We start from the raw sequence: 26,126 nt of genomic DNA on the forward strand, positions 1-26,126 counted from the left end.
CTGACGTCTGAACCAAAAATAGTAACAGGTACCACTCATTATCTTTTAAACATATCAAAATATCATCAAGTGGTTTGGGCTTTGTTAACTTTATTTATAAAAAGGACATTTATACTCTTAGAAATATGGAAAATATTTAGTAACCCAAATTTTTGTGGCTCAAATGTGTCAAAACGACGTCGTTTTACACTCAAAATATCGTTTTTAGTGTTTCGAGCCATGATTTTTCGGGCCACCTAACATTGTTGTAAAAAAATACAACATTCACCACCAACTTAGAAGTTTTTTCTAGTGATCACCACTATTTCTACCACCAAATTCATTCCCACCACCAACTCCATTTTTGTAACGTTCCTCCACCAAAACCCAACATAATTTTTATTTGCAAATTAATCTTCTAACCCATTTTAAATCTTGAGCTAATTTTGTTCCCAAATTAATCTTTAAACCCAAGCATTGAGATTCCTGCTACCATCATCACTCAATTAAAACCTGTAATTTGACTCAAAAATAGATATAAATATATACATATATGTATCAGTATACAACTCACCTATGTAAATATATATATATATATATATTGAAAGAGAGTATGTATGTATGTAACGAGAGATAAAACAACTAAAAATCATGTATGTATGTATGTATGCATGCATGCATGTATATACATGCAGCCTTTCCATTCGCCGAGTACACCTTCCCCCCCTTGACTAACATTTTTATATCAGATTTCTTTCATTCACCACATTTTGACAAGAAAATAAGAAAGACACAGAAGATCATGTATGTATCTCTCAATCACATAAATTTTCCTCCAACAAAAGACGGAGCCGTACAGCCTTTAATGATGTTCTTGTGTAGTATAGTATAGTTTTACAAGGATGATGACATCATTTTTTCCGTCGTTTCGGTTGCAGTGATGTACAGTAACCAAGTTTTCTCACCAAGGTAAAGATACATGTTGTCATAAAAACAATAGAGATGGAGATCATGAATGCAGAACTTGGCTTGATACACCTCAACATTGACGTTTCTACACTAACAGATGCAAATCCATTCCCAGATTGCCTTCGACTGTAAATCAAACAATATTTAAAATAGGCTAAACTTATCAACAAAGCTGAGGCTTATGCATAATTTAATCTTCAAAGAATAACTAAGGAACTGCTAATGAACATATGAAATTGAGAAACATTCATGGAATTGTTTTTTTGGGGGGGGGGGGGGGGGGTGGGGGGGTGGGGAAGGGGGGGGAAATTACACTAAAAGGCCTTATATCGGGGTGGGCTGGGGAGGGGAAGGCGATGGGCTGGGCTGGGCTGGAGATGGGAATGGGAATGGAGAGGGTGTCGGTAGTGACAGGGATGGGGAGATTTGCATCAAAGAAGTGGGTTTTTTTGCTGTGCCAATGGGCTCTCTCTCTCTCTTACAAATTTGATGGTGGGTTTTTTCACAACTGGCTGCTGCTTGTACAATGGTGGCAGGGCTACAGCTTTGGAGGTGGTGGTGGTAGGAGGGGGGGGGGGGGTTGTTGGTTGTTGGTGGTGGGGCTGCGGGTTGTGGGGAAGGGTGATGAATCGATGATGGAAGTTTCCAAGTGGTTAATGGCTGGTGGGGGGGTCAAGCAAGAAGGGTGGTGGCAGCAATGGAAGGTGGTGGGATGTTTTGGTAGTGATGACGGATGGTAGCAGTGGCAACCAATCACTGGAAATGGGGAAGGTACGTGGTTGTAATGAATTTAACATTTTGCCCCCAGACATATGGCGTGTGAGACTCACATGGTTATTTTCTATTAAAAATCTAACTGAAATTATCGATTTGTGACACAATAAAAAAATCAATGATAAAATCGAGCCAATTGAAATTACAGGGACAATTGACACAAGGGACAAACTATAGGGATTACTAGTGTAATTTATCCTCTCTTTTTTTCCCCCTTCAATGAAGCATTTATACACATCTAGAAATGGAGAGGCAAAAACATCAAAAAAAAAAAAAGGAACAAGTGAAACATACCCCAAGAAGTCCTTGAATGAGTTCCACAAAGATGCAACACGTTTGCTTCCATGGCTTAAAGCATCCTTTAGTTTTTGATCGTCAAAGTCACCTTTTGGTGTCCCTGAGAGAGTAAAAAGGCAAACAAAAATTAAATGAAGGATATTGATAACCAAAACAATCCCTTCAAACAATCAAACCAACCACTCGCAAACATTCCTTCTTAAATAATTTTACATAGTAGTGCTAAAGTGAATAGGAAATAATACCCATGGATGGAACAGAATGGCAATTGCGCGATGCCCTGAGCGAAGCCAACTTTTCAACTAGTGCACGTTCCTCATCACTGGCATTACCATGAACCAAGTACAGTCACGACTGGATGTCCAAATAATGACACAAAACAATAATCTACTAATAATAAATTAATACTATCCACAAGAAATAATAGATATCAAACAGCATATGATGATACATCCCATAGGCCTAAATTGGACCAACTCAAACACACTAAAATGTCACATTTTTTTCCAAACATTTTCATCTTTGATGATTTTTTATTTTTTATTTTTTTTACATTTGTGCTAAAAATATTACTTTTCAAGTTGTCTAGTCTAGAAGAGTCCAAAAAGTTTTTAAAAAAATCCAAAAAAAGAAAAAACAAAAAAAAATTCTTTCCTTTTCTTTTCTTTTCTTTTTTTTAAACTATAGACGAAAAAAAAAAAAAACCAAGAAGGAAACTGCTGAAAAAGCAATCCCCAAACTCCACCTAAGTCAGCCATATCTTAAATAATAACCAATGAGTTCCTCAATTCTTTTCTGTTTTTCTTTCTTTTTTTTATCAGTAGTTGCTCTGTCAAAATTTATGCCCTTTAACGTCACAACAACATTAAGAACAGAGTCCTTGAAGGATGCAACAAAATGAATATATTGAACAGAGCTAGAAATTTTAAAATATATCTCAAGGATGCAATTTGCATATAACACCCAGCAGTAATCAATGCAAGATGGTTTGAAACATATTGGACTCGTGAATGGATTTTAGATCACATACACCACTCTACCTTTGTATTGCAAAATGTCCTAGATTTCAGAAATGTTGTACTGACCTTGTTGGACTCAGAATCTTAAAACAAAGAAAAACTTTTCGATATTAAGTTCAAACAACAATTAGTAAACAAATGGGATCTCCTTGCAAGAGGTGTTCTGACATTCTACAAGCCCTGAACTTGAACTTGGTATTTATTGATATGTCACTTGTTTCAGAAAATAAATATGCTTCACAAGACTGATTATCATTTTGATGGTATCTTGCTATTAGTAATATGAATATAAATTAAAAAAAAGGCCCAATTAATACCCATTAATGGGTGTTTGGGAAGGGTTAGATTGGGAACATACCTAACCTTTGGCATAAATGCACAAAGTGGTTGTCCTCAAACTAACCTCAAGGATAGTAGGCTAAGGTTTTAACCACTTAACCAATGATTACCCCTTAATAGTAATATGGATATTGATGCAAAATTGGAAAAGAGTATATAAAGCATTACATCAAGAGAGTTTTCATATGTTCACACAATCAGAGACACCAGTTAAAAACATCACAAGAAAGGTTAATTCAACAATTGTTGGCCGGTGAATACACTCTGACCAAAGCTTGGAAAGTATGAACGTCAAACTACAGTAAAAAATTTATAATAAAAAAAGTCTCCCAAAAAAAAGTGAATAGAATTTTTATAGGTACTCAAACCTGATATCTTTTGGGATCTGAACACTCACTATAAAGTGATGATCACCTTGCCTAGAAGGTTTATTAATATCTGGAACTCCCATGTGTGACATTTTTAATGTATCTCCCGGTTGAATCCCAGAAGGAATCTGAAGATCTCTCAAACCCTCGACAGTTTCCACCTGGAGTTGTTATTTCTATCATCAAACAACATATAAAACTAAAGTAATTTAAAAGCAAACCGTTATGCTTCCTTAGGATATATCATGATGATTCATGATTCATAACACCGCTAGCACTTGTAAAAAAAAAAAAAAAACACAGAAAATTGATAAATAATAAGACCTTGGTTGAAACCAATATAATATTATTCGAACAATTAAAGTTTGGTTGAAATTCACTCTCACAAGATGATTTGGAATGCAATAGTGCCAATGGGATACTTGAAGATAAACAAAGATCATTTTAATTCAGAATCTCAGCATAACAACTTATTACTGATTTTTATTCTTTAAATTTTCTGGGAATAAAGAAATATAACAAAGAATCTAACTTTAATATCCAGGTGCATTCTCATGTTCTCAGAATGTATCCAATTTAACTGAAACAGCAAAACTTGACAACCAGATACAATTGTTTATGATGATTGCTAATAAAGAAATAAAAGCTTGAGAAGAAGCATGCCAAAACTTTGTCCATGTCTGAGAATCATAATTACCTTCGTAACAGTCCCTAGTATTGCCTCTGTATAATCAAGATTAACCTTTGAGTAAAGATTGAGACCATCTCTCTGAATACCATGTTTTTCATCAACATGGAGGACTAAATAGAGATCACCAGCCATGCCCCTGCGCAAAGAATTCTAGTATCACCAATTGTTTTGAGAAAGAATATTCAGGTTTCCCTTAGACTATGTTTGGTTCATGGATTTGGGAAGGGATTTGGAAAGGTAGGTGAAATGTGAATAAAATATAACTACATTTTACCTACGTTTCACATATCTTTTCCATTTCCCTTTCTAAATCCCTCACCAAATCCTTGAACCAAACACAGCCTTACTATGACCTAAAACAAGAAAAGAGAAATATAATGCAAATTGTATAATATATTAATATGCAGTTTTTTTTTCATAACTCGGTATTATTAATATGCAATTTAACTTTAGGAAGAAAAAAAAAGTCCATAAAGTTAGAAATAAACTTTTCCTGCAATGCACTGGCATAGTTTTCCATTTTTGTGATTAGCATGTGATCCAGAGTCCCCAACTCACTAAAGAAACCAAATGAGAAGCTAAAAATACCAAAAAAGCTAAACATGTCAATGAACATTTAATGACATAAGCAAAAAAAATTACAATAACAAGATGAAAAAACTAAAAAATGATGAGAGAGAGAGAGAGAGGATAACTTTAGAAAATTGAAGTGTGTAGATGTTTTGGTAACATGATGAAGATGTTAGATAGGGAATAATATTGTTTCCTTATCTTTTGATTTTATTTCTCTCCTTAATTGATGTAATGGGCTGGCCCGTAATTTATGCTTTGTGGCACTTGTGTAATTACTTATTATTATCTATTTAACAAAACAGCTTAGTTTTTTTTCCTTGATGAGACTTCTGTCCCATTGTCAAAATATGAACCATTGGATTGAACTTAATCCAAGGGCTCACAATGTCACACTATCCATTTTCAACCCACACCCTCACTCTCTCTCACTCTCTCATATCTCTTTGTTTCTGGTTTCTGATTTCAAATTTTGAAATCAAACCCCCCTTCTCTCTCTCTCTCTCTCTCCATCAAATGTGCTACCTTGTCGGAACCCAACCCTCGCCGGCGACCGAACCCCAAACCCCCTATTAGTCTCTTCATCTTCTCTCTTCCTCCCTCCTTCTCTCTGCTATCCTAATTGTCATCTTCTCTCTTCCGACCGAATGGAGCCACTATATATATGATTCAGAGATGGGAGATTCAGAGATTCGGAGACCGAATGTATGTATGTATATTCATTTGTGTGTATTATATACATAATTTTATATATGATTATGGATGTATATATATGTTACATATGATTCCAATATGTATGTATATATATATATATATATGGATGTATATATATCTATATATATATATGATTCCAAATCCCAAACCCCCTATTTATGTATGATTCCAGTATGTATATATATATATATTTATTGAGAAGCCATGTCTAAGAACAAAACCTGTGCCAATTAAACAAAACCTGAAGTGGGTTTCTGTTACGGTTTTTTTTTTTTTTTTTTTGTTAAATAAAAATGGAAAATTGAAAGAACAAAATAAACATACCTTCCTCTGCCTCTTAGGGCATGTTTATTTTTTGTGTTGAAGAGTTGGTTCGGTTCCACGAAACCCATTTACTTTGATTTAGTAGGAATTAGTGAGACTATTGTATTGAGTTACTCTCTTGAATGGTTGTTGTGCCATTACTATTGTTTGGTTGTTACAAAAATGTTTGATAACCATTCTATCTTCCTTGCCTATTAAGTGTTTGATAAAATGTTTCAATGGAATTTACACACACAAATTGACTTTAACACACACCACACACATTGGTAATTTTCATCATAAAAATTCATAACTGTATTATGATGTGCATCTTTTCTTTTTTTGACAAATAAACAAACTTTATTAATATGATGTGCATCCTTTTAAGAGTGGATATTATTAATTTCCCCTAATATATTAGAAATCAATACATGATAAATCAATATTTAGCCAAGAGAATGCATTAAAAATATATATATTCAAAGAACAAGATTGACACCTTAAACAAATAAATTATTGGTTTGTTGGGTTTGTTGGATGCTCTGTTCTGCAAAGTAAAGGTGATACTCTCATCTCTTTCTTAATAGATTATTGTGTGTATATATATTGATTGCAGATTTTTTTTTGTTTTTTTTCTTTGAAGCCATAGCGACCATCAATTGATCATTAGTGGAATAGAGAAAGAACGATTCCCAAAATCAAACTTTGAGTATTGTTTTTCTTTAATTTTCTAGATGCATGTAGGATTTTGGGTATACTTTTATGGGTTTCGTAGATTTTTCTTATTCATATATCTTATCTATGTATATATATACACACATATATATGAAGAGTTGGTTGGATTCCACGAAACCCATTTACTTTGATTTAGTAGGAATTAGTGGGACTATTGTATTGAGTTACTCTATTGAATGGTTGTTGTGCCATTACTATTGTTTGGTTGTTACAAAAATGTTTGATAACCATTCTATCTTCCTTGTTTATTAAGTGTTTGATAAAATGTTTCAATGAAATTTACACACGCAAATTGACTTTAACACACACCACACATTGGTAATTTTCATCATAAAAATTCATAATTATCTTATGACGTGCATCTTTTTTTTTTTTTTTTTTTTGGACAAATAAACAAACTTTATTAATATGATGTGCATCCTTTTAAAAGTGGACATTAGTAATTTCCCCTGATATATGAGAAATCAATATTTAGCCAAGAGAATGCATTAAAAAAAAAATTCAAAGAACAAGATTGAAACCTTAAACAAATAAATTATGGGTCAGAATTAAAAAAATTAATTATACAAAAACAAATCAAACCTGAACTTGGGCTTTTTGAACAAGAAACGCAATTGTCAAAATTGACCTGACCTACTTTGGTCAATTTGATAGAGATAAACTTATTTTCATTCATTTTTTATTTTTGCAATCTCATTGATCAGAAGTACCATATGTATATACTTTTATGGCATTCGAAGAATATTCAATAATTTTTCAAGTATGATTTAATTATTATTTAATGTTACAAGTCTATTGGACGAATTAATTTTTTTGTACAAATTTCTTTTCCTTTTCCTTATTGTGATTTAAAATTTCTTTTCCAATTGTCAGTGCTGAATTTATCTGTGAATAGAATCAGTAATAAACTTATATTTTTCCTACAAATTTGGATACTCTGTTTTTTGTCATCCCATCATCCCCACCATCACCAACAAAGCTCTCACTCTCTGTCAAATCAAATGGGGGTTAAAGGAAGAAATTGGTTTCATGTTAATACCCATTTTTATTTCATGTTAGTCAAATAGGTTGAGGATTGTTAACATTAAATGGGTTAATGTGAACATTAAGGTTAACCTGACTATATTAAGCTGAAAATAATATAGATGGTCATATTTTTTACTCATAGTTTCTAATTAGACAAAATATTTTTGATATTTATTGAATACTCTTGTATTTACTTAAGCTTTATCTAGAACATTATTTCGTGGTGATTTGCAGAATGATGATGAATTGTGGTGCACAGCAGATGTGAGCAGTGGTTTTGTTTTGAGATAATGTTCTTATACTTTTTATTATTATTATTTTGAGAAGTGCTCTTCCTAATTTTGGATTTGATACTCCTTCATTTCTAAAAGATATATTTTGTTTATGCTGATTCTTTTGGATATATTTATATATTTTTTGTTATTTTTTGGTATATATCTAAGAATGTTTCAGTTGCAGTAAGAGTGCTTCAAAGTTGAAAATCACTTCCAATTTAATTGCTTCATTTACATTTATGGTAATTTATATATGAAGCATTGTGTTTGTAGTCCTATATATCTGAATCATTTCTTTAAATTTGCTTAATAGGTTCACATTAGAGAGCTTGAGGAAGAAGTGAAACTTCTTAACAACCTTTCGCATCTGAACATTGTGGTAAGTATCTGATTTGCATTCTTACTAAAGCATTTTAACGTTTCCTTTTGTTGGTCATCCCTTAGAAAACAATTCAAATATCTTTCTGTGCCTATCCATAAATTCTTCAAAAGGTAAGGTATAACTTCCAATTTCTGGTTGTAATAATAACATTATGATGATTTGAGCACATGCAAGTTTGTTCAAATATAAGTGATGATCCTCGCCACATACATAGAACTTTAAATCCAAATGAAAGTCTAATTTTTCAAGGCAATTAAAATCCACTGGGGTTTCTGTTTTATAATTTGTTGTGGTATTGCTTTGTTTTCACTTAAAATCCATTGGCTTTGGCCTGGTTTCCTTTGCTTATATAGAGTTATGAGCCATTATATTGGTTCTCATTTTTCTGGATAATTAATTATTTTCTTTTATCTACCAATGTCGATAGCTATTATGGGCAGTTTGGAAGTTGATTTCAATAATTTTCCATGATTCTTTGATTTTGAAGACCAACACATGCTCTACATAGTTGATTTGTAGTGATTCTCTCTCTCTCTCTCTCTCTCTCTCTCTCTCTCTCTCTCTTAAGATTTATATTTAATGGATTCAATAACTTTTTCGTGGTGAGCACCCAAACTTAGATTTTTAGATATATTTTTCATGTGAATGGGTTGTTATTTTGTGCTTTTATCGGCATATTAGTACGGGATTTTGGGATTTTTAGTATGTTGTTATTGCATTATTGTACAAAGAGGTTTTCATTTGAACCTTTCTCACCTTTATTTCCCCCCCCCCCCAATATTTAATGTACATTTGTAATCTCATCATACACCACCAGTTGAGCCCACGTGTGTTTGGGTTTTGTTTTAGGCTGAAGATTCATAATGGAATGATTCCCACTCACTCCCACCCCCTATCTTAGTTATATCTAAATACAATTTTGGTTTTTTTAATTGGTACAAATTTATTCAATTTCCATGAAATTCGAAACTTTACCAATGGAAGCAATTTCAAGTTGAGGAATGAGTTATAGATATAAAAGGTAAATTCATGACTTAATTTGTTTTATACTAGAAGTTGAGTTGAGATTTTTATTTACTAAGATTTCAAATTCATGATTAATGATTGATTTCAAGTTTTTATTCAAATTCAAATTCAAATTCATGACTTAATTTCAAGTTTTTATTTACTTATAGAAGTTGTGTTAATGATTAATATTTGAAAAAAAAAATTTCCAGTTAATTGGTTTTGAATTTCATATCTTAATTATTTGGATTTATAATATCATTCAATTCAATTTTTGATTAATCTCATTAACAAGAGTATTCTTATTTATTTAGAATCCTCTAATTGGTAGTTTAGAATTTCATCATTATTAGTTGGTTTAATAGAGAAGCCTTCTATTTGTTAGCCTGCTTTCAATTTGATTTCCAAATTTTTTTTTTCATAGTGTAATGATTTAACTATGTTCATTGTGGAATCTAATCTCTATTTGTTCTTGGTATTATTGATTGGTAGGTTATTGATATTGACATAAAACAGTGCATCTTTAGCTTAAATTTTATATTATTAGTTTGGCATCTGCATATGTGTGTGGTTTTGATTAATTGCTTGAATTAGATGGTTTGATTTTTGATCAAAAGAAACTAACAAAATGCATAGGAAAACATAGTGCAATAGCTCATATCTTTGTCAGATTGATTCAATTCAGTTAAATTAATAGAATTGGGTAATAGTAAAATGAATATATACTGTCTTTTGGGTATAAATAGGACAGTTGCATGATTTCATTATAAATTTTATCATTTTTACTTGAATAATCAAATGAAATTGGGAAGTTTTAACTAAAAAGTTTTGTGGATGGGGCTCTTTTGTTGAGTATTGCTCATTTGAGACATTTAATTTTGTTTTTGCTTGTAGCCTTTGTTATTAAGTGATTTTGAATAGAGCTTCAATAGAGTTGTTAATAATTGTTGATTCACTTCCTCCCTTTGTTAATAGTTTTAACTAAATCTCAATTTGCTTTTTAATTTTTTTACTGGTTTGGTTTTGGATTTAATTTGTGTGGAATTCAAAATATAAAATTGTTATTTTTTTAAGTTGAATTGAAGGTGTGAGATGTTGTGGTGATGACTGAAATTTGGTTTTGGAGTACTTGCCACCATTGACTGAATTTCATCATAACTTTTCTAGCATATTCTACTACTTTTTTGGTTTCATTTGTGGGTTTTTGATTAGATCAAGTTTTTTATACAAGAGGGATTATGCTAATTACATTTTTTTTTACTTAAACACAGAATCAAATTTGAACTATTATTTTTTCCCAAGTGGATTTGGCATAACTGGTAGTTTTGCCCTCTTTCCTAAATTGTGGAATTTAAGTTTTTATCATTAAGTTGATCGTTAAATTGTAATTTATGAACTTTATCATTTCTTCTTCCAAAATTTTCTTTGTTAACATCTAGGTGGTAGACACTGGATGTTCAGTTCAACTATCAACTCAGTTTTTAATTTGTAGTTCCTAATGTGCCATTATGGAGTAACAAGAAGATTTCAGAAAAATTATGGAATAACAACCATTTGGGTGCTTTTTGAATGGCTAAGTTCTCTCTCCCTCTCTCTCTCTCATGTAACCCAACCACTGAAATCGAAGTTGGGTTGATGTTTATCAATTTGATACAGAGGAATTAACGATGTTGACATGCCCAATAGCCACTACACCCACTTAGTCTTTCCTCTTTGCCGGTATGTAAGCACTACTTCCTCAAATGGCTCTTCTTAAAATACCACTCTCTACTCCTCTTTAAAATTTTCTCTGATTCCCCCCCTTCCCCCCTTCTATTGTTCATTTTCATCACTTCAATTATAGGCTGTTAGGTGATGGAATATACAAGTGGGTGACATGGATTGCACAACTGGGAGACAACGCGTATCTAACGGAAAAAGCCTTTTCTTTTTACTATCATTCCTTCTTTAAATACTATAAATGCATACACATATGTATGCGTGTAATGTAATGGATAGAATGAATTTATTTAATGTGAAAATATCAAATGGTTCTATTTGAAAGATATTTGTTTGTGAGATTGTAATTCCCTTTGAAAGATCAACTGGATTTGCAAATGGATCTTTTGATCTTTTTCAAGCATCATGCATTTATGGTGGTATGCTATTGGCAATAAGAAATAATCAGATCTAAAATGCATATAGAGATGTTGAATCAAGTTTAAAGTGGGACTACACTTGAGGCTATACATATAGAATGCATGATTATTTATTTTTTGGTTTCAAATTAATTCATGAACTATATGTATTAAGTAAATCTTTCCTGATTTCATATTGTAATTACAAAGTAAAAGGACAAGGGAATTAAAAATGATTGTAATTGTCTATATGTGTATACTGAAAGTTTCATATACACTGTGACACGGAGTTTAACCTTGAATATGAAGAATTATTAATGGATTGAATAGATCATAACTACAATGTGTTGAATTTTTACCAGTATGGAAGCACTACATTAGTTTGTCTTAACTTTTATTTTTCATTGGTCAAAATATATTTTAACTTGAATGTGATTTTTTTTTTTTAGAACTTAGAGTCATCCACTAGTCTATATAAAAGGGGATGAGGTCTAACTCAAACCTTAACTTTCTCTTTTCTAAACCTACATGGTATCAGAGCTTCAATAGGAGGGACCTAACACCATTCAAACAACACCGTAGGACTGCCTAGGCCACCCGAAGGCAGTCCCTGGCCATTTAGCCTTTACCCAATACAGCCGAAGGACAGTCGTCTCTCTCCAGGGCAGTCGACGCAGCCTCTGGCCTCCTCTAGGCCTGTCGGCAGCCCTAGCTCATCCGTATAAGTCTGTCGGCACTCCTAGAGGCCTCGTAGACCTCATCTGGTTCACCACTGCTTCTGTCAGCATTCCTGGAGGCTTCGTAGTCCTCGTCTGGTCTTCTCCTACTTCCATCGCACTCGTCTGTTCAACCCTTGCTTCCGTTGCACTCTTTTGGTCATCTTGGTTCTCTGGTGTGGACCGGAGTCTAATACATGGACTAACTGACCTTGTCGTCTTCTCTCTCTTTCGTAATACAAAAAGTCTTCTCTGTTTCTTTTGTAATACCTATAATAAATATAATAAAAAAAACAAAAAAATACAGTAAAATATATATATATATATATATATTTGAGAGTTCTTAATCCTTTTTTGATTTCATCGTGGTAGTTGTGTCTTTCCTTCCACTATTATCTTCCAGGTTTGTGATTGGCATTGTGTTTGAGAGTTAAATAGTAAAGTCTCCATAGCAGATTCCCTTAGTGAATTCACTACTTCTCCGCTACCTAAGAGCGAGAGTTCCATTATATCGTCTACTATGACTAATAACCTCAACATGGGCCTTAGATCACCACCTCTCTATTTAATGGTTAGAATTATCTCGCCTGATCGCAGAGCCTGACTATTTTTTTGAAGAGCAAAGGAAAGATGAGTTATGTTGATGGAAGAATACAGGCGCCCAGTACCACGGATTCGAGTTATGACCAGTGGGAGATCACCAACTCCCTGATCGTGGGTTGGTTGATACATTCTATGGCACCTGAGATTGGAGAGGACTACTTGTCTATGGACACTGCCCAAGATATTTGAGAGGCGGTCGCTATTACCTACTCTCGGAAGGGGAATTTTTCAGAAGCCTTCGAGTTACATCGCTCCCTTGAAAGGTCGGTACAAGGTGAGATGACTATTCTCCAGTATTTTACCTTCTTTAGCAATGGGTGGAAACGACTTGACCACCTTCAAGGTTACAAGCCTGTCTGTCCCACTGATTCTGCTGGCTACCGGACGTTTGTGGCGCAAGAAAAGGTCTTCAAGTTCTTGGAAGGCCTTAATGTGGAGTATGATCCAGTTCGGAGCCGCGTCCTTGGCATGGATGTGCTTCCTTCTCTCCAGGAAGCTTTTGCTTTTGTGCAGAAAGAGGAGAGTCACCGCTCTACGATGCTTCCTTCTACTACTACTGATCGCTCAGTCTTGGCTTTTGCACCTCCTTGCAATGGCGACCGTGTGACTCGTGGTTCTCGTCCTTCCTCTACGAAGGATAATCTTTACTGTGACTACTGTCGTAGACCTCACCACACACGAGAGACTTGTTGGAAGCTGCATGGCACTCCCTCTGGTGGCCGCAGAGACCGTCCTGGTACTCGAGGGGGTCGATCTGGTCAGTCTAAAGGCTGAGGGGCCCATATTCGGGCACATCTTTCAGACATTGTTGAGCCACCATCTTCTTCTCCAGTCGTCTCCCCTGCTGCTGATGTTTCGGGGTTATCTGTCTCGGATTTTGAGATTGCTCTTCACCACTTGCTCGACCGTCGAGGCTCCACTTTTGCTACAGGTGCGCACCCTTTTCTTCCTTTGCCAATTCAGGTAACTTGGCTTCCTCTCTATATGCATTGCTTGTGCCATGGATTATTGATTCTGGTGCTTCCGACCATATGTCTGGCTACTCTAATTTATTTTTAGAGTACAACCCTCCTCAGGTCAAGAAAAAGTGCGTATTGCTGATGGTACTATGTCGTCTGTGTCCAGAAAAGGTTTAATTCATGCTACCTCTTCCCTTCCTTTGTCCTCCATGTTCCAAATTTTGGTGTTAATCTTTGAGTTGTATTAACCGTGACTTAAATTGTAGTGTGACGTTTTTTCCTGATCATTGTCTTTTTTAATACCTTATCATGAGGAAGAGGATTGGCAGTGGTAGAGAGGAGCATAGTCTCTATATTCTGGATCAGACAGACAAGTTGGTTCATTCCTCTATTCAATTACCATCCACCAAGGACGACATTTGGCTGTGGCATCGTCGCTTAGGATATCCCTCTTTTTTATTACTTAAGCATTTATTTCCTTCTGTTTTTGATAAACATAATGTGTTAGATTTTCAATGTGAGTCTTGTCAACTTGGAAAACAACGCAGAGCCTTTTTTGCTCCTTCTAGTAATAAAAGTTCGGTTCCATTTTCTTTGATTCATTTCGATGTATGGGGTGCATCCCGTTTTGTGTCTGTCATTAGTCACAAATGGTTTGTTACTTTCATAGATGATTGTTCCAGGGCGACTTGGATATATTTGATGAAAGATAAAAGTGGGGTGTTTTCTGTGTTTCAAAACTTTCATAAAATGGTTTGTACTCAGTTTGGGGCGGTTGTCCAAGTTCTACGTTCTAATAATGGGGGGGGGGGGAATATATTGACTGTGGTCTTGCCACTTACTTTGCCACTCATGGCATTATTCACCAGACTTCCTGCACTAATATCCCTCAACAAAATGGTGTTGCCGAACACAAAAATCACCATCTCCTTGATGTCGCCCGTTGTTTATCCTTTGAAATGCGGATTCCTCGATTCTATTGCAGGGAAGCGGCTCTTACTGCCGCTTATTTGATTAATCGTCTTCCTACCCAAGTCCTTCAAAAACAAACACCTCTTCAAATTTTGTTCAGATCTACCTCTTCCGGGTTCTCTATTTCCCCTAAAACCTTTGGTTGTGTTTGTTTTGTCTATAATCATTCACCCACTCATGATAAATTAGATCTTCGGTCTCTTAAGTGTGTTTTTCTGGGTTATTCTATCATCCAAAAAGGTTATAAGTGTTATCATCCTCCCACTCGTAAATGGTTTGTCTCCATGAATGTCACTTTTTTTGAGTCTCAATCTTACTTTCTGCCCTCCTCGGTATCATAGTCATCCCTTCAGGGGAAGCCTTGGTCTGAAGCGATTCCTGTTCCACTTCCGCTAGTAAGAGAGGATGATAAGCTAGCAGTTGTTAAGGAAAAGGAAGCAAGCAAAGTCTATATCAGGGACAGGACCAGACAGCAAGTCCCCTGGATGCAAGAGCCTACTTTCTCTCCTCTACTGCCAATTTCTTCTCCGGATAAGTGTCTAGAGTCACCTGAGTCATTCCCCTCTTTTGAGAGTCCAGGTAATTCTAATTCTAGTGCTCCTATTCCTGAGTTTTTAGATCTTGATGTTCCCATTGCTAATATGAAGGGGGTTAGGACATGTACCCAACATCCTGTTACTAATGTATCTTATTCTAATCTGCCTTCCTCATATAAAGCCTTTCTGTCTAAAGTGTCTTCTGTGAGTCTACCTACCAATTTTCAGGATGCTCTCTCTATTCTTGAATGGAAACATGCCATGATAGAAGAGATAAGAGCTCTCAGCAAGAGTAGCACTTGGAAGTTAGTGAAGTTACCTAGAGGCAAAAATACAGTTGAGTGTAAGTGGATGTACACGGTAAAACACAAAGCAGATGGTTCCATAGAGTGGTACAAAGCAAGATTAGTTGTTAAGGGCTTTACTCAGACTTATGGGGTAGATTACAAGGAGACATTTGCACCGGTTGCCAAGATGAAGTCCATGAGGATCTTAGCCTCTCTTGCTGCAAATTTGAATTGGCTACTTCATTAGTTTGATGTGAAGAATGTCTTCCTTCATGGAGACCTCGCAGAGGAGGTCTATATGGATATTCCCCCTGGTTTTGCAGATGCTAAGTCCAGAGGTAACATATGCAGGCTCCGAAAGTCGCTTTATGGGCTAAAGCAGTCTCCTAGGGCTTGGTTTGACTCAAGTTATGCTGAAATATGGGTTTAAGCAAAGTCAAGCTGACCACACCTTGTTTGTGAAACACTCCTTCCATGGTAAGACCACAGCTCTTATTGTCTACGTTGATGATATTATTCTAAAAGGAGATGATGTTGAGGAAATTCCTCGTTTGAAGGAATACTTAAGCAAGGAGTTTGAAATCAAAGACTTAGGCAATTTGAAGTATTTTTTGGGTATTAAAGTAGCTCGGTCCAAGGATAGCATCATATGCCAACAGAAGTATGTACTGGACATGCTAAAGGAAACTGGCATGCTTGGAGGTAGATCGTGTGATACACCTCTAGACTTCGGCCAGAAACTAAGTGAGGATCAAGAGGGAGATCTAGTGGACGGGGGGGAAATACCAAAGACTAGTAGGTAAGCTCATATATTTTTCTCACTCATGTCCAGACATTGCCATTGCAGCGAGCATGGTTAGCCAGTTTATGTATGCTCCTAGAAATTCCCACTTAGAGGCAGTTATGAGAATCCTGAGATACCTGAAGGCCTCTCCTGAAAAGGGTCTCTATTTCTCAAAACATGGACATCTCAGAGTGGAAGCATTCACCGATACGGATTGGGCTCGATCCGTCACTAACAGACGATCGACTTCAGGATATTGCACATTTGTTGAAGGCAACCTAATCACGTGACGCAGTAAGAAACAGAATGTGATTGCTAGATCTAGTGCTGAGGCAGAATTCAAGGCTATGGCTTAGGGTGAATGTGAGTTACTATGGATTAGACTATTGTTGGGAGACTTGGGGATACATCAAGACCGATTCCATGAGATTATACTGTGACAATAAGGCTGCAATCAACATAGCTCATAATCTAGTTCAACATGATAGAACTAAGCATGTGGAGATTGATAGACACTTCATCAAGGAAAAGGTCACTAGTGACACCATATGTATTCCATTTGTGAAGACTGGGGACCAATTAGCAGATATTCTCACCAAGGGACTATGGAGCAAACCATTTAATAGCCCTTTCAACAAGCTAGGTATGAGAGATATCTTCGCACCAGCTTGAGAGGGAGTGTTAGATAGGGAATAATATTGTTTCCTTATCTTTTGATTTTATTTCTCTCCTTAATTGATGTAATGGGCTGGCCCGTAATTTATGCCTTGTGGCACTCCTGTAATTACTTATTATTATCTATATAAAAGGGAATGAGGTCTAACTCAAACCCTAACTCTTTCTCTTTTCTAAACCTACAGAAGAGCAGCCTCTTAGACTACATGGATGAAGTGCTATAGCATTTGCATCAGACCCATAACTAGCCAATAAGTTGTGATGTGGGATTACATGAAAGTCTTTTGGTCCAGAAAGGCTGCAAGGCTATGTCAACAAATTTGCCAACAATTATTATCCATATTCTCCAGTCCAAAACAGAATCAAGGTATAGAAGCCAGAACCCTTAACTTTCAATTACTAATTTATTTTCATTTTATCCACTTCTATTTCCCATCTCTGGAATGCTCCACAATGAAATTGTAGAGCTACTGTGCTACAATACCGCCCCAAAGGAAAAAAACAAATTGGCCAAACTACATGTATCTTGAAGTCACTTATGAGTTTTGAACATCTAATTACATCATGTAAGTGAAAGGGCTATATTATGTGATGCAAGAAAATCTTTACTTTAAATTCAGACCTTTTCTTATCAAAGTTCCCTTCTCCTCGAACTTGCATTGTGGCTCCATCACTAACACCAGGTGGGATAACCACTTTAATACTTCGCTTCAACTTGACTCTACCACTGCCGCCACAACTTTGGCAATAATCAGTGATTATCTTGCCATTGCCACCACACTTCGAACATGTAGATACCTAGAAAGCATAACATAGCATCAAAAAAGAAAAGGTCAAAAACAGGAAGTGAATTTTTTTTTTTAAAATAGAAGGCTAATAATGACATATTACCACTATTTCCACATTTAGTCTAAATTTTTGGTTTAATAAAACTTTGGGCATTAAGAAGAGGTATTAATATGTTGAAGAATAAAAAAAAGAGAAAGTCGGATGTAACTAGATAGATTTTAAATTTTGACTGGGTTAAGTTAGATAACTCCAGCAGTAATATTATTTCATGGAAGTAAAATAGAGATGCTAGTCAAACATAATAAAATTACAAAGATGCACCATATAGACAACACTGATTTTACATTATGCCATGTGAGTAAGGAGGTAACATTAATTCCAGTTCACATGAAACAGTAAAAGGTCTTAATCCTTAATAAATTCAATAATAAAAATGAAGGTTCAGGTTCTGGTTTTGGCCCTACAGTCTTCACCCAAAAATCTATAGTTAAATTTTACGTTGAGAGAGATAGAGAGGTGGTGTGTGTGAGTATGCAGCATACTCCTGATCTAGTATCGATGGATAAATACAGCAAAAAACAAAACACCTCATCAATTGCTTCCAGAAAATAACATGATTTTTTTATATTTTGTTGAGTTGGACACCACAAAATATATATTTTATTAATCACACCCACAAATACACAAGGCACTAATAGACTCAATACCCCCAAGTACACTAGCACTAGCACACATGGTGACTTCACCATGACCTCGATAAGAGAGACCACTTGACACAAGACTTTACGCACTTCCTTATGGTAACTGTAACTGACAAACCTCACTGCCACACTTCACTCGTACACGTTTTACACCTATCACTCACACTTTGTTTATCTCATTCATGCACACAACATAGACCCGAGACACCTATTTATGCATTGTGGTCGCGGACTTAGGAAGTCAGTTCTCACCGACTTTAGAGAATCTAGAACAGTCTATGTATGACAGTGGCCCAAATTTCAACAAAATATTTGACAGAAAATTCTAGAGAAAGAAAGAAAATACCAGAGAGAAGATTCTAGAGAGAGAGAGAGAGAGTTAGTGCTGAAAACATATTTAACAGCAAATTTTGAACAAACTAGCTGGGAAATCTGAGTTACAGAACAGAGAAAATTATGCAGCCAATTGTAATGCAAACACCACTCATCTTCAATGCCATATGAAATTACCTGAGACATTATTCCAAATGGTGTTTTCTGAGTTTTAATCACCCCTCCTCTACCTCGACACTCGCTACACAATTTTATGCAACCACTAGATTTGGCACCCGTACCACTGCAGTTATCACATGTCTCCAAACAAGAAACTTCAATCTCCTTCTGTCCTCCAAATATTGATTCTTCAAAGCTCAAAAACAGGTCATATCTGCAATGAAAATAAGTGTTAAACTAACAAATCTGATACTGAAGAACATGACCAATCACAAGCAAAGCATATATGACGTCAGGCTTAAGACTAGTTGATTATTAAGGAAACAAAAACAAAAATGAAGTATTATAACATGATGTGATCATGAAGTAACTGCCAACTTCTCACTCCTCACAAATGATTCTTCCACTGTCACAACCAAATTGAAGCTCTTAAGGATAAAGCACAAAACTAAATTTCTCGTTCCTCTTTCTTGATCAGCTCTGAAGGATAAATTTCTCTTTTCTATTCCACTAGTCCATTAGGTATTTAGACCATTAGGTAGACAGATAAAACTAAATGAACTAACTGATTTGATTTTTAAATCTCCAAAAAGCATCTACCTTTCAACTCCAAACTTTTTGTTTCCCAATGCCAAATCTAAGAGAACGAACTTCTTTGCGTGAAGAATCCTTTCTGGAAGATAATAATCCTTAACACCAATCATTTATCATGAAAGTATTTTACACAAAATTATTTCAAGCCAAAGATGAATGGAGATAGAAAAGTCAAAAAAAAGAAAAAGAAATTATAAGACCTGGAGAATTTTATCAGGTTCTGAAATATAACATCCAATACCATAGATTGCACTCAATCTAAAACTAACTTTGGCATAGTTTTTATTTTTCAGGAATAATTTTCCATCAAAAGAATGGACCCAACCAAATTTCCTTTGCACACTATCTAGCATAATTTCTAGCACAGCTTCCATCAAAAGAACTGAGGCAACCAAAATTTCTTTTGCATAATGTGAACAGATTTCTAGCTGTTTGTTGATTGAATTCCAAATGTAAATATTATTTTAGAAAACAGAAACCAGTCTGCTAATCTCCTTGAAAAAGCTTTTAGAAACAAACACACACCCTCACACAAAATAATAATAATAATAATAATAATAATAATTTTGGGGGGCTGGGGATGGGTGGAATATATCAGCAAACTTTCAAGTTTTCAGCCGAAATTAGAATTGACAAAAAATCATTAATTTAACCATTTAAAAATTTTCATCTCATTTGATAAAGTTTGGAATAACAAATTTAAAAAAAAAAAAAAACTATGGTGAAATTCAGCCAAACAACTATTAGTAGTAAGGAATTAGGTTTCCAAAATTTGGCCTCAAAATCTAATTTACATTTGGGTTCAGCTGGATTACAATGGTCCATTAATTTGTAGATTAACATCCTTGATTCAAAAACAAAATTAAGCTCATTTGACAAAAAACAATCCAATAATTCATTCAACTATTTGATAATGATAAAGTTTTGGTACCATGTATTTTGAAACTTCAAATAAAAGAAATTGTCAACAATTCTAAATGACATTCAAAAGTATGCGATACTGTTCTTCAATCCTTTGTTAGAACACCAATTGAATTGCAAATCTGCATGTGGACCAAACAAATTTGAAATAATACAATACGTCCTAAGAACAAGCAACTAGTTTTAAAACGTTAGGCCTCACAAGATTCTTTTTTTAAGGGATGGCCTTAAAAAAACAACAGTACAATTTCATTGATTTGCATTACTACATTTTCTGATTATCATCAATGCATCACGAAATCCAATGTCGCACCACGAAAACAATATGGAAATCATACCTTAAAAACAACAAAAACTTGAAAAATATAAATTAATAGGAGTAGAAGTTCAAATGAGTTGGGATAGCTTGCCCATATATTTTTATTTTCAATAGGTCTAAAAACCAAAATCAGATGCCACCAGCAGATTTTGTGCAATACAAAGAACAGCACCAACTAATTAAGGATGTAGTGGATATTCAGAATATCAGATTTCTAGTAGCAGCTAAAAGTTTTACTCGCCTACAACTTAACAGCAGACCTCTGTCCAATACAATACTTTCTAAGGTTCAAAAAGGCAACCAAAGAAACTAGCAGGTAGATGATTACCGCATGTCAAGATCTTGGCTGCCCCTGTTTCTCAAATTGAAGTAAGTGTCTTCCGGTTCACCCCTTCCTCCGAAAAGCCCATTTGACCCACCAAAAAATGTATCAAAGATATCAAAAGGGTCCACCTAGAAGCATTAGATAATTTCAGTAAACAATAAGGGCGATTTTTATGCACTGAGAAGCACACCAGACATAAGTAGACCCCCAAGTCACAGAAGAACATAAACAACGAATTACATTAACATGGGGAGGGGTGAAGAAAGAAGAAAGAAGGAAAGGAATGATCATTTTTTTTGCTGCAACAGAAAGCACATCTTACCCCCTGTGAACTAGCACCTGGCCCTTCATATTCTCCTCGTAAACCTGCCTCACCAAAGCGATCATATAAAGATCTTTTCTCATCATCTGATAAGACCTACACAGATGCTTCATTACCAGATGAAAGAAAAAGGAATAAAAACCATTAAAATTCAAACGCGATACTGTATTGTATGTTCACAAAATCAGCTTTAATATGATTATATGATCATATAACCGTATGATAAAATAGCCCAATGTCAAAGCCATATAGATCCACAGTTGGAATGCGAAGTACTGCTAGTAATACATAACTTGAAGTTCTAGAGAAGATTATTGCAAGAAAAGGTGTGGGAAATGCAGTTTTGGAAAATCCAACAACACTTAGGATGAGTAATATCAAGAATAGGGGGAAAAAAAAATTATTCTGTGCACGCATTTGTGGGAACAGGAAGGGAAGAAAAGGTATGGCACCTCATAGGCAGCACTTATCTCTTTGAATTTCTCTTCTGCACCGGGTCCCTTGTTCATGTCTGGATGATACTGTTTGAAACCACTGATATTCAGCAATATGTAACTCAAAAATAAGCATACAAAATTTTACCTCACTAAGTGCAACTAACTGAACTGCTGCAAACAAAGACAATAAAATCTAATCTTGTTGTGCGGTCCAAAACAGGATATAAAAGAAGGCATGGGATTTTGAGAGTGCTTGTACAAGAACCAACTAAAGTTTACATACTTCAGGTATGTTTTATACTATTGTCAGAAACAAAGGAGGAGAGATTTATCACAACAAATGCTATATTTCTCTATTTCAGCTACACCAAAAAAAAAAATAATAATAATAGGAAACTGTGAAATTTGAACCTTCCTAATTTGAAATTTGAACCTCAGCTACACCATGAAAAAGCACAAATCTTCCTAATTTTTACTAGAAAAAATGGCAACTTTTTCTAAATTATGCACATCATATCATAAATTTCCCCAAAAGAAGGCGAAAACAGACCTTGCGAGCGAGTTTGCGGTAAGAGGTCTTGATCTCCTGCAAGCTTGCGTTTCTGCTGAGATTGAGAGTGGTATAGTAATCAGAAGAACCCGCCTTTGCCCTGATTACACCATTGCTGCGACGACGGCGTTGTGTACAGCGATTGACATGGCGGTGATTGAGGCGAAGAAAGCTCGAGCTCGTGGAGGAACTCGAGGAGAAGAAGCTGTTGATGAGAGTTGGAAATGCGTTGGATTGAAGATGAGTAGTGGGATTTGAATGGAGACGAAGCTTGGCGACAGAGATTGCAGGGTTTGCATTGATGTAACGATGGGTCTGTATTATTGGCATTTCCACACAGAGAGACAGAGGGCCGGGCTTTGCTGGTAGTGAGGGTTTTGTGAGAACTATAACCGCCAAACCTACATGAATTTTTTTGCTTTAAGGTTGTGTTGGGGTGGGTAGAAGTCTTTTTCATTTTCCTTTTTTTTTTTTTTTTTGGTATTAACAAGTTTAGGTCAAGGAGGCTACCCAGTTCAGAACAAGGCAAGTCTTAGTGAGCACTTACATTAGGATGTATAAAATACCGTTTAATCTTTTAAAATCGTGTCAATTCTTATTAATTTGCACCATTTTATTCCTTAACTGTGAATTATGTTAGGGGATATATAACAAAATAAGAAGAAGATGAAGAAAAAGATGAAGAAAATAGCATGTGTGATTGTGAGAGACACGTTAAAGATGTTGTCCTAAAGTTGTTAAATATTCTCTCCGTGCAGGTTTTAACGATCACAAACGAATCCAAAATACAATCCAAAACTTTACAGGATCTGACACAATGCACAGTTACATTAGAAGAATTTGCTAAGAATGTATCAATTACCCAGAAATATGAAATATAAAAATACAGTAGAGAAGAGACAGAGAGAGAGAAAAGAGAAAGAAAGAAAACAAAGAACGTTGTATATTTTTTCCCAAAGTTAGAGTCCCGTATAAAAAGGCTCTATGGTGTCTGTTAGGAACAGACACACCTATTGTCTTTAAAACCAAACATATATTCAAAATTCAAATAAATAAGACTATTAAAATAAATAAATAAAAATAAATAAATAAATAAATAATTAAAGTTTTGAAACTTTTAAAAAATCTCTAACAATCCCCCACAAGATTCAAAATTTTGTAAAACTGTTAAATAAATACAACAACAACAACAACAACAACAACAACAATAATAATAATAATAATAATAATAATAATAAGATAGGTAACTTTAAAACCATATAATGGGTGTGGATGTTTTTCAAACTTGAACCTCACTTAGTGTTAACAGTTTCATTTTGAAAGAATCTTAGTGAACCAGGCCTTGAACTAATTCCCTTTTATCAGAATTCAACATGTCACACATATAATTCACCCAAAAAAAAACATGTCACACATATGGTATAATACATAATTGTAGCGTGAGTTAGCACTATTAGCAGCCATGTGCTCAATCTTGATTCTCATAAGAGTTTTAGGAAATATCCCTATTCCTACGATCGTGGCTTCACGACGCTCTCACTTAGGTGAATCCTCCACAGATATAAGTAACGGATGTCTATCTTGCACGAGTATGCCCATCTCGGATTCATTTAGAGTAAATACTCTTTCTTAACCATCACATTTACATCAGCACTGATATCTTAGGGATGAGCAAGAGAATATAAATAATAAATTTAATAAAGTCTCATTTTTTAAAGTGTTGGAATACGAGTCACACAATAAAGATTGTTCCTACTTGTTGAACTTCCTTCATGGGATCTCCAATCACATAAGTTGGGTTACTTTCTTAGTTGACTCCCTATGAGCTTAGACCCATCCCCCTCGATAAATCTAAGACTACACTCTTAGATAAACTTTTTGTTAACTGATTAGCTGTCACGATCCGAACTCGACCCTATGAGTTTAGCATCATGACCGGCCAGTAATCCTTGGATTACCAATGGCCTCCTGACAGATTAACATATATTAAGGGGCTGCGAAAGCAAATGTACAAAACATACAAAGCCCATTGAGCTGTGAAGACGTACATGGGACAAATAATTTAAATACCTTTTTATAGACGTATGAGTGACGACAAGGATACAATATTTACACATCACTCTATCAGTATGTTATCAGTAATCTTGTCCAAATATCACATAGTATAACATAGCCTAATATGTTTACAAAAACAGCCATAAAAACTTGACTTCATCCGAAACCTCCTTGGGAGGCACAAGGGTTGGCTGACAAAAACAGAACTTAGGTCGTTAACTCTGGGCTTGGTCGTGTGCCTGCTCACCTACATACATAATATAAATAGTGAGCTAAAGCCCCAGTGAATAATAACACAATAAAAACTTTAATGAATTATGTCCCATAACTATGGCTGAACCTGAAATTCATATTCATATTCTTATTCTGAGCATATATAGAATTCAGAGTTCATGTTTAGTCTTACATAATACATCCATCAGCGCTAATAGATCACACACAGAATATCTTAAATCACACTTGTCAGTTCTATATAAGAACCTCCGGCCCGGTAAGAATAACTTGTCAGTCCCATGAAGGGACCTCCAGACTGGGAACTTGTAAACTTGTCAGTTCCACTAAGGAACCTCCAACCGGGGATAGATGGCTTGTCAGTCCCATAAGGGACCTCCGGACCGGGAACTTGCATATATTTGAATCATAGCATTATGTCATAATTGCTTGTTAGACTTGGACAATCATTCATAGCATAAAACATAACATTTCATAAAACAGTTCTTAATCTGTGAGCAGAAAATAATTTACTTGAACATAACTTTACTAAGTTATTACTGACAGATAATAGGCGTCGTGTCACACCCCAAAATTTAGACAATTAAATATTAAATTAGGACTAACCCCAATAATATTCCGTCATCCAAATCTTAGAGGTGAAGTAAAAAAAAATTAAAAAAAAAACTAAACGCCAACCAAACCATCCATCATAATTTCATAACTATCAAATACCTCAAACATTAAAGTAGCAACAATTAGTCAAAACAACTTAAATAAAGTACGATTACAAACCATGCCAAATTATTCCAACACTAAAGTCATAAAAAAAATAATAAATACATAAACTACTAACAACCCTAAGCTCAAAATAACAAAAGAAATCCAAACGACATGCCCTACGATCATAGTTATTTCTTGTCACCACCATAGCCTCAACTAATCCTGCAAAGGAAACTCAGCTGCGCTCAAACAAAACGCACCCGAGTTACCAAGAGACAAAACGGGTCAGTATACAAGTATACTGGTATGAGTACAAGATTCAACACTTGCGTATCCACCAGACACAAACAAAAATACATTAAATTCTTATTACATGACAAGACAAGTAGTTCCAACCGCACCGAGACAAATGGATAGTTTCCCAAGATACGGTGGCATTTAGTTTCTTATCCGTATACAACAAAATATAAATTTATTATAAAATAAACAAAATAGAAATAGAAATATGGTGGGTCAGCTCTGCATAAAAAGTTAGTAAGACCCACCATCCTACAAAAAAAAAAAAAATGTTAGTATAAATTAATCATAAGTAA

General features: G+C 35.0%; 1 protein-coding gene across 1 annotated transcript; it reads right to left on the reverse strand.

Annotated features, from left to right (window-relative positions):
* Positions 1-782: 782 nt before the first annotated feature.
* On the reverse strand, positions 783-22,940 carry LOC114284692 (uncharacterized). Its single transcript, XM_082911832.1, has 11 exons — positions 22,546-22,940; positions 22,011-22,079; positions 21,559-21,654; positions 21,240-21,364; positions 19,096-19,291; positions 17,718-17,893; positions 4,443-4,572; positions 3,746-3,906; positions 2,265-2,341; positions 2,017-2,119; positions 783-1,074 (listed from the first exon to the last, which is right to left on the reverse strand). Exons 1-11 carry the CDS (start codon positions 22,873-22,875, stop codon positions 891-893), a joined length of 1,647 nt encoding a protein of 548 aa, XP_082767958.1. The 5' UTR covers positions 22,876-22,940; the 3' UTR covers positions 783-890.
* Between the last annotated feature and the right edge of the window lie 3,186 nt (positions 22,941-26,126).

This window comes from Camellia sinensis, unplaced genomic scaffold, assembly GCF_055761805.1.
Source record: "Camellia sinensis isolate YWXY unplaced genomic scaffold, ASM5576180v1 Unanchor13, whole genome shotgun sequence".
Lineage (NCBI taxonomy): Eukaryota > Viridiplantae > Streptophyta > Magnoliopsida > Ericales > Theaceae > Camellia > Camellia sinensis.

What these genes read in the sequence shown, in the direction of transcription:
- LOC114284692 (XM_082911832.1), bottom strand. Translation starts at nt 22,875, where the DNA reads ATGCCAATAATACAGACCCATCGTTACATCAATGCAAACCCTGCAATC. An exon ending in AGATAAGTGCTGCCTATGAG is followed by an intron (nt 21,655 to 22,010) that starts GTGCCATACCTT and finishes GCATCTGTGTAG; the next exon opens with GTCTTATCAGATGATGAGAA. An exon ending in GGGAACTTTGATAAGAAAAG is followed by an intron (nt 4,573 to 17,717) that starts GTCTGAATTTAA and finishes TTCTTTGCGCAG; the next exon opens with GGGCATGGCTGGTGATCTCT.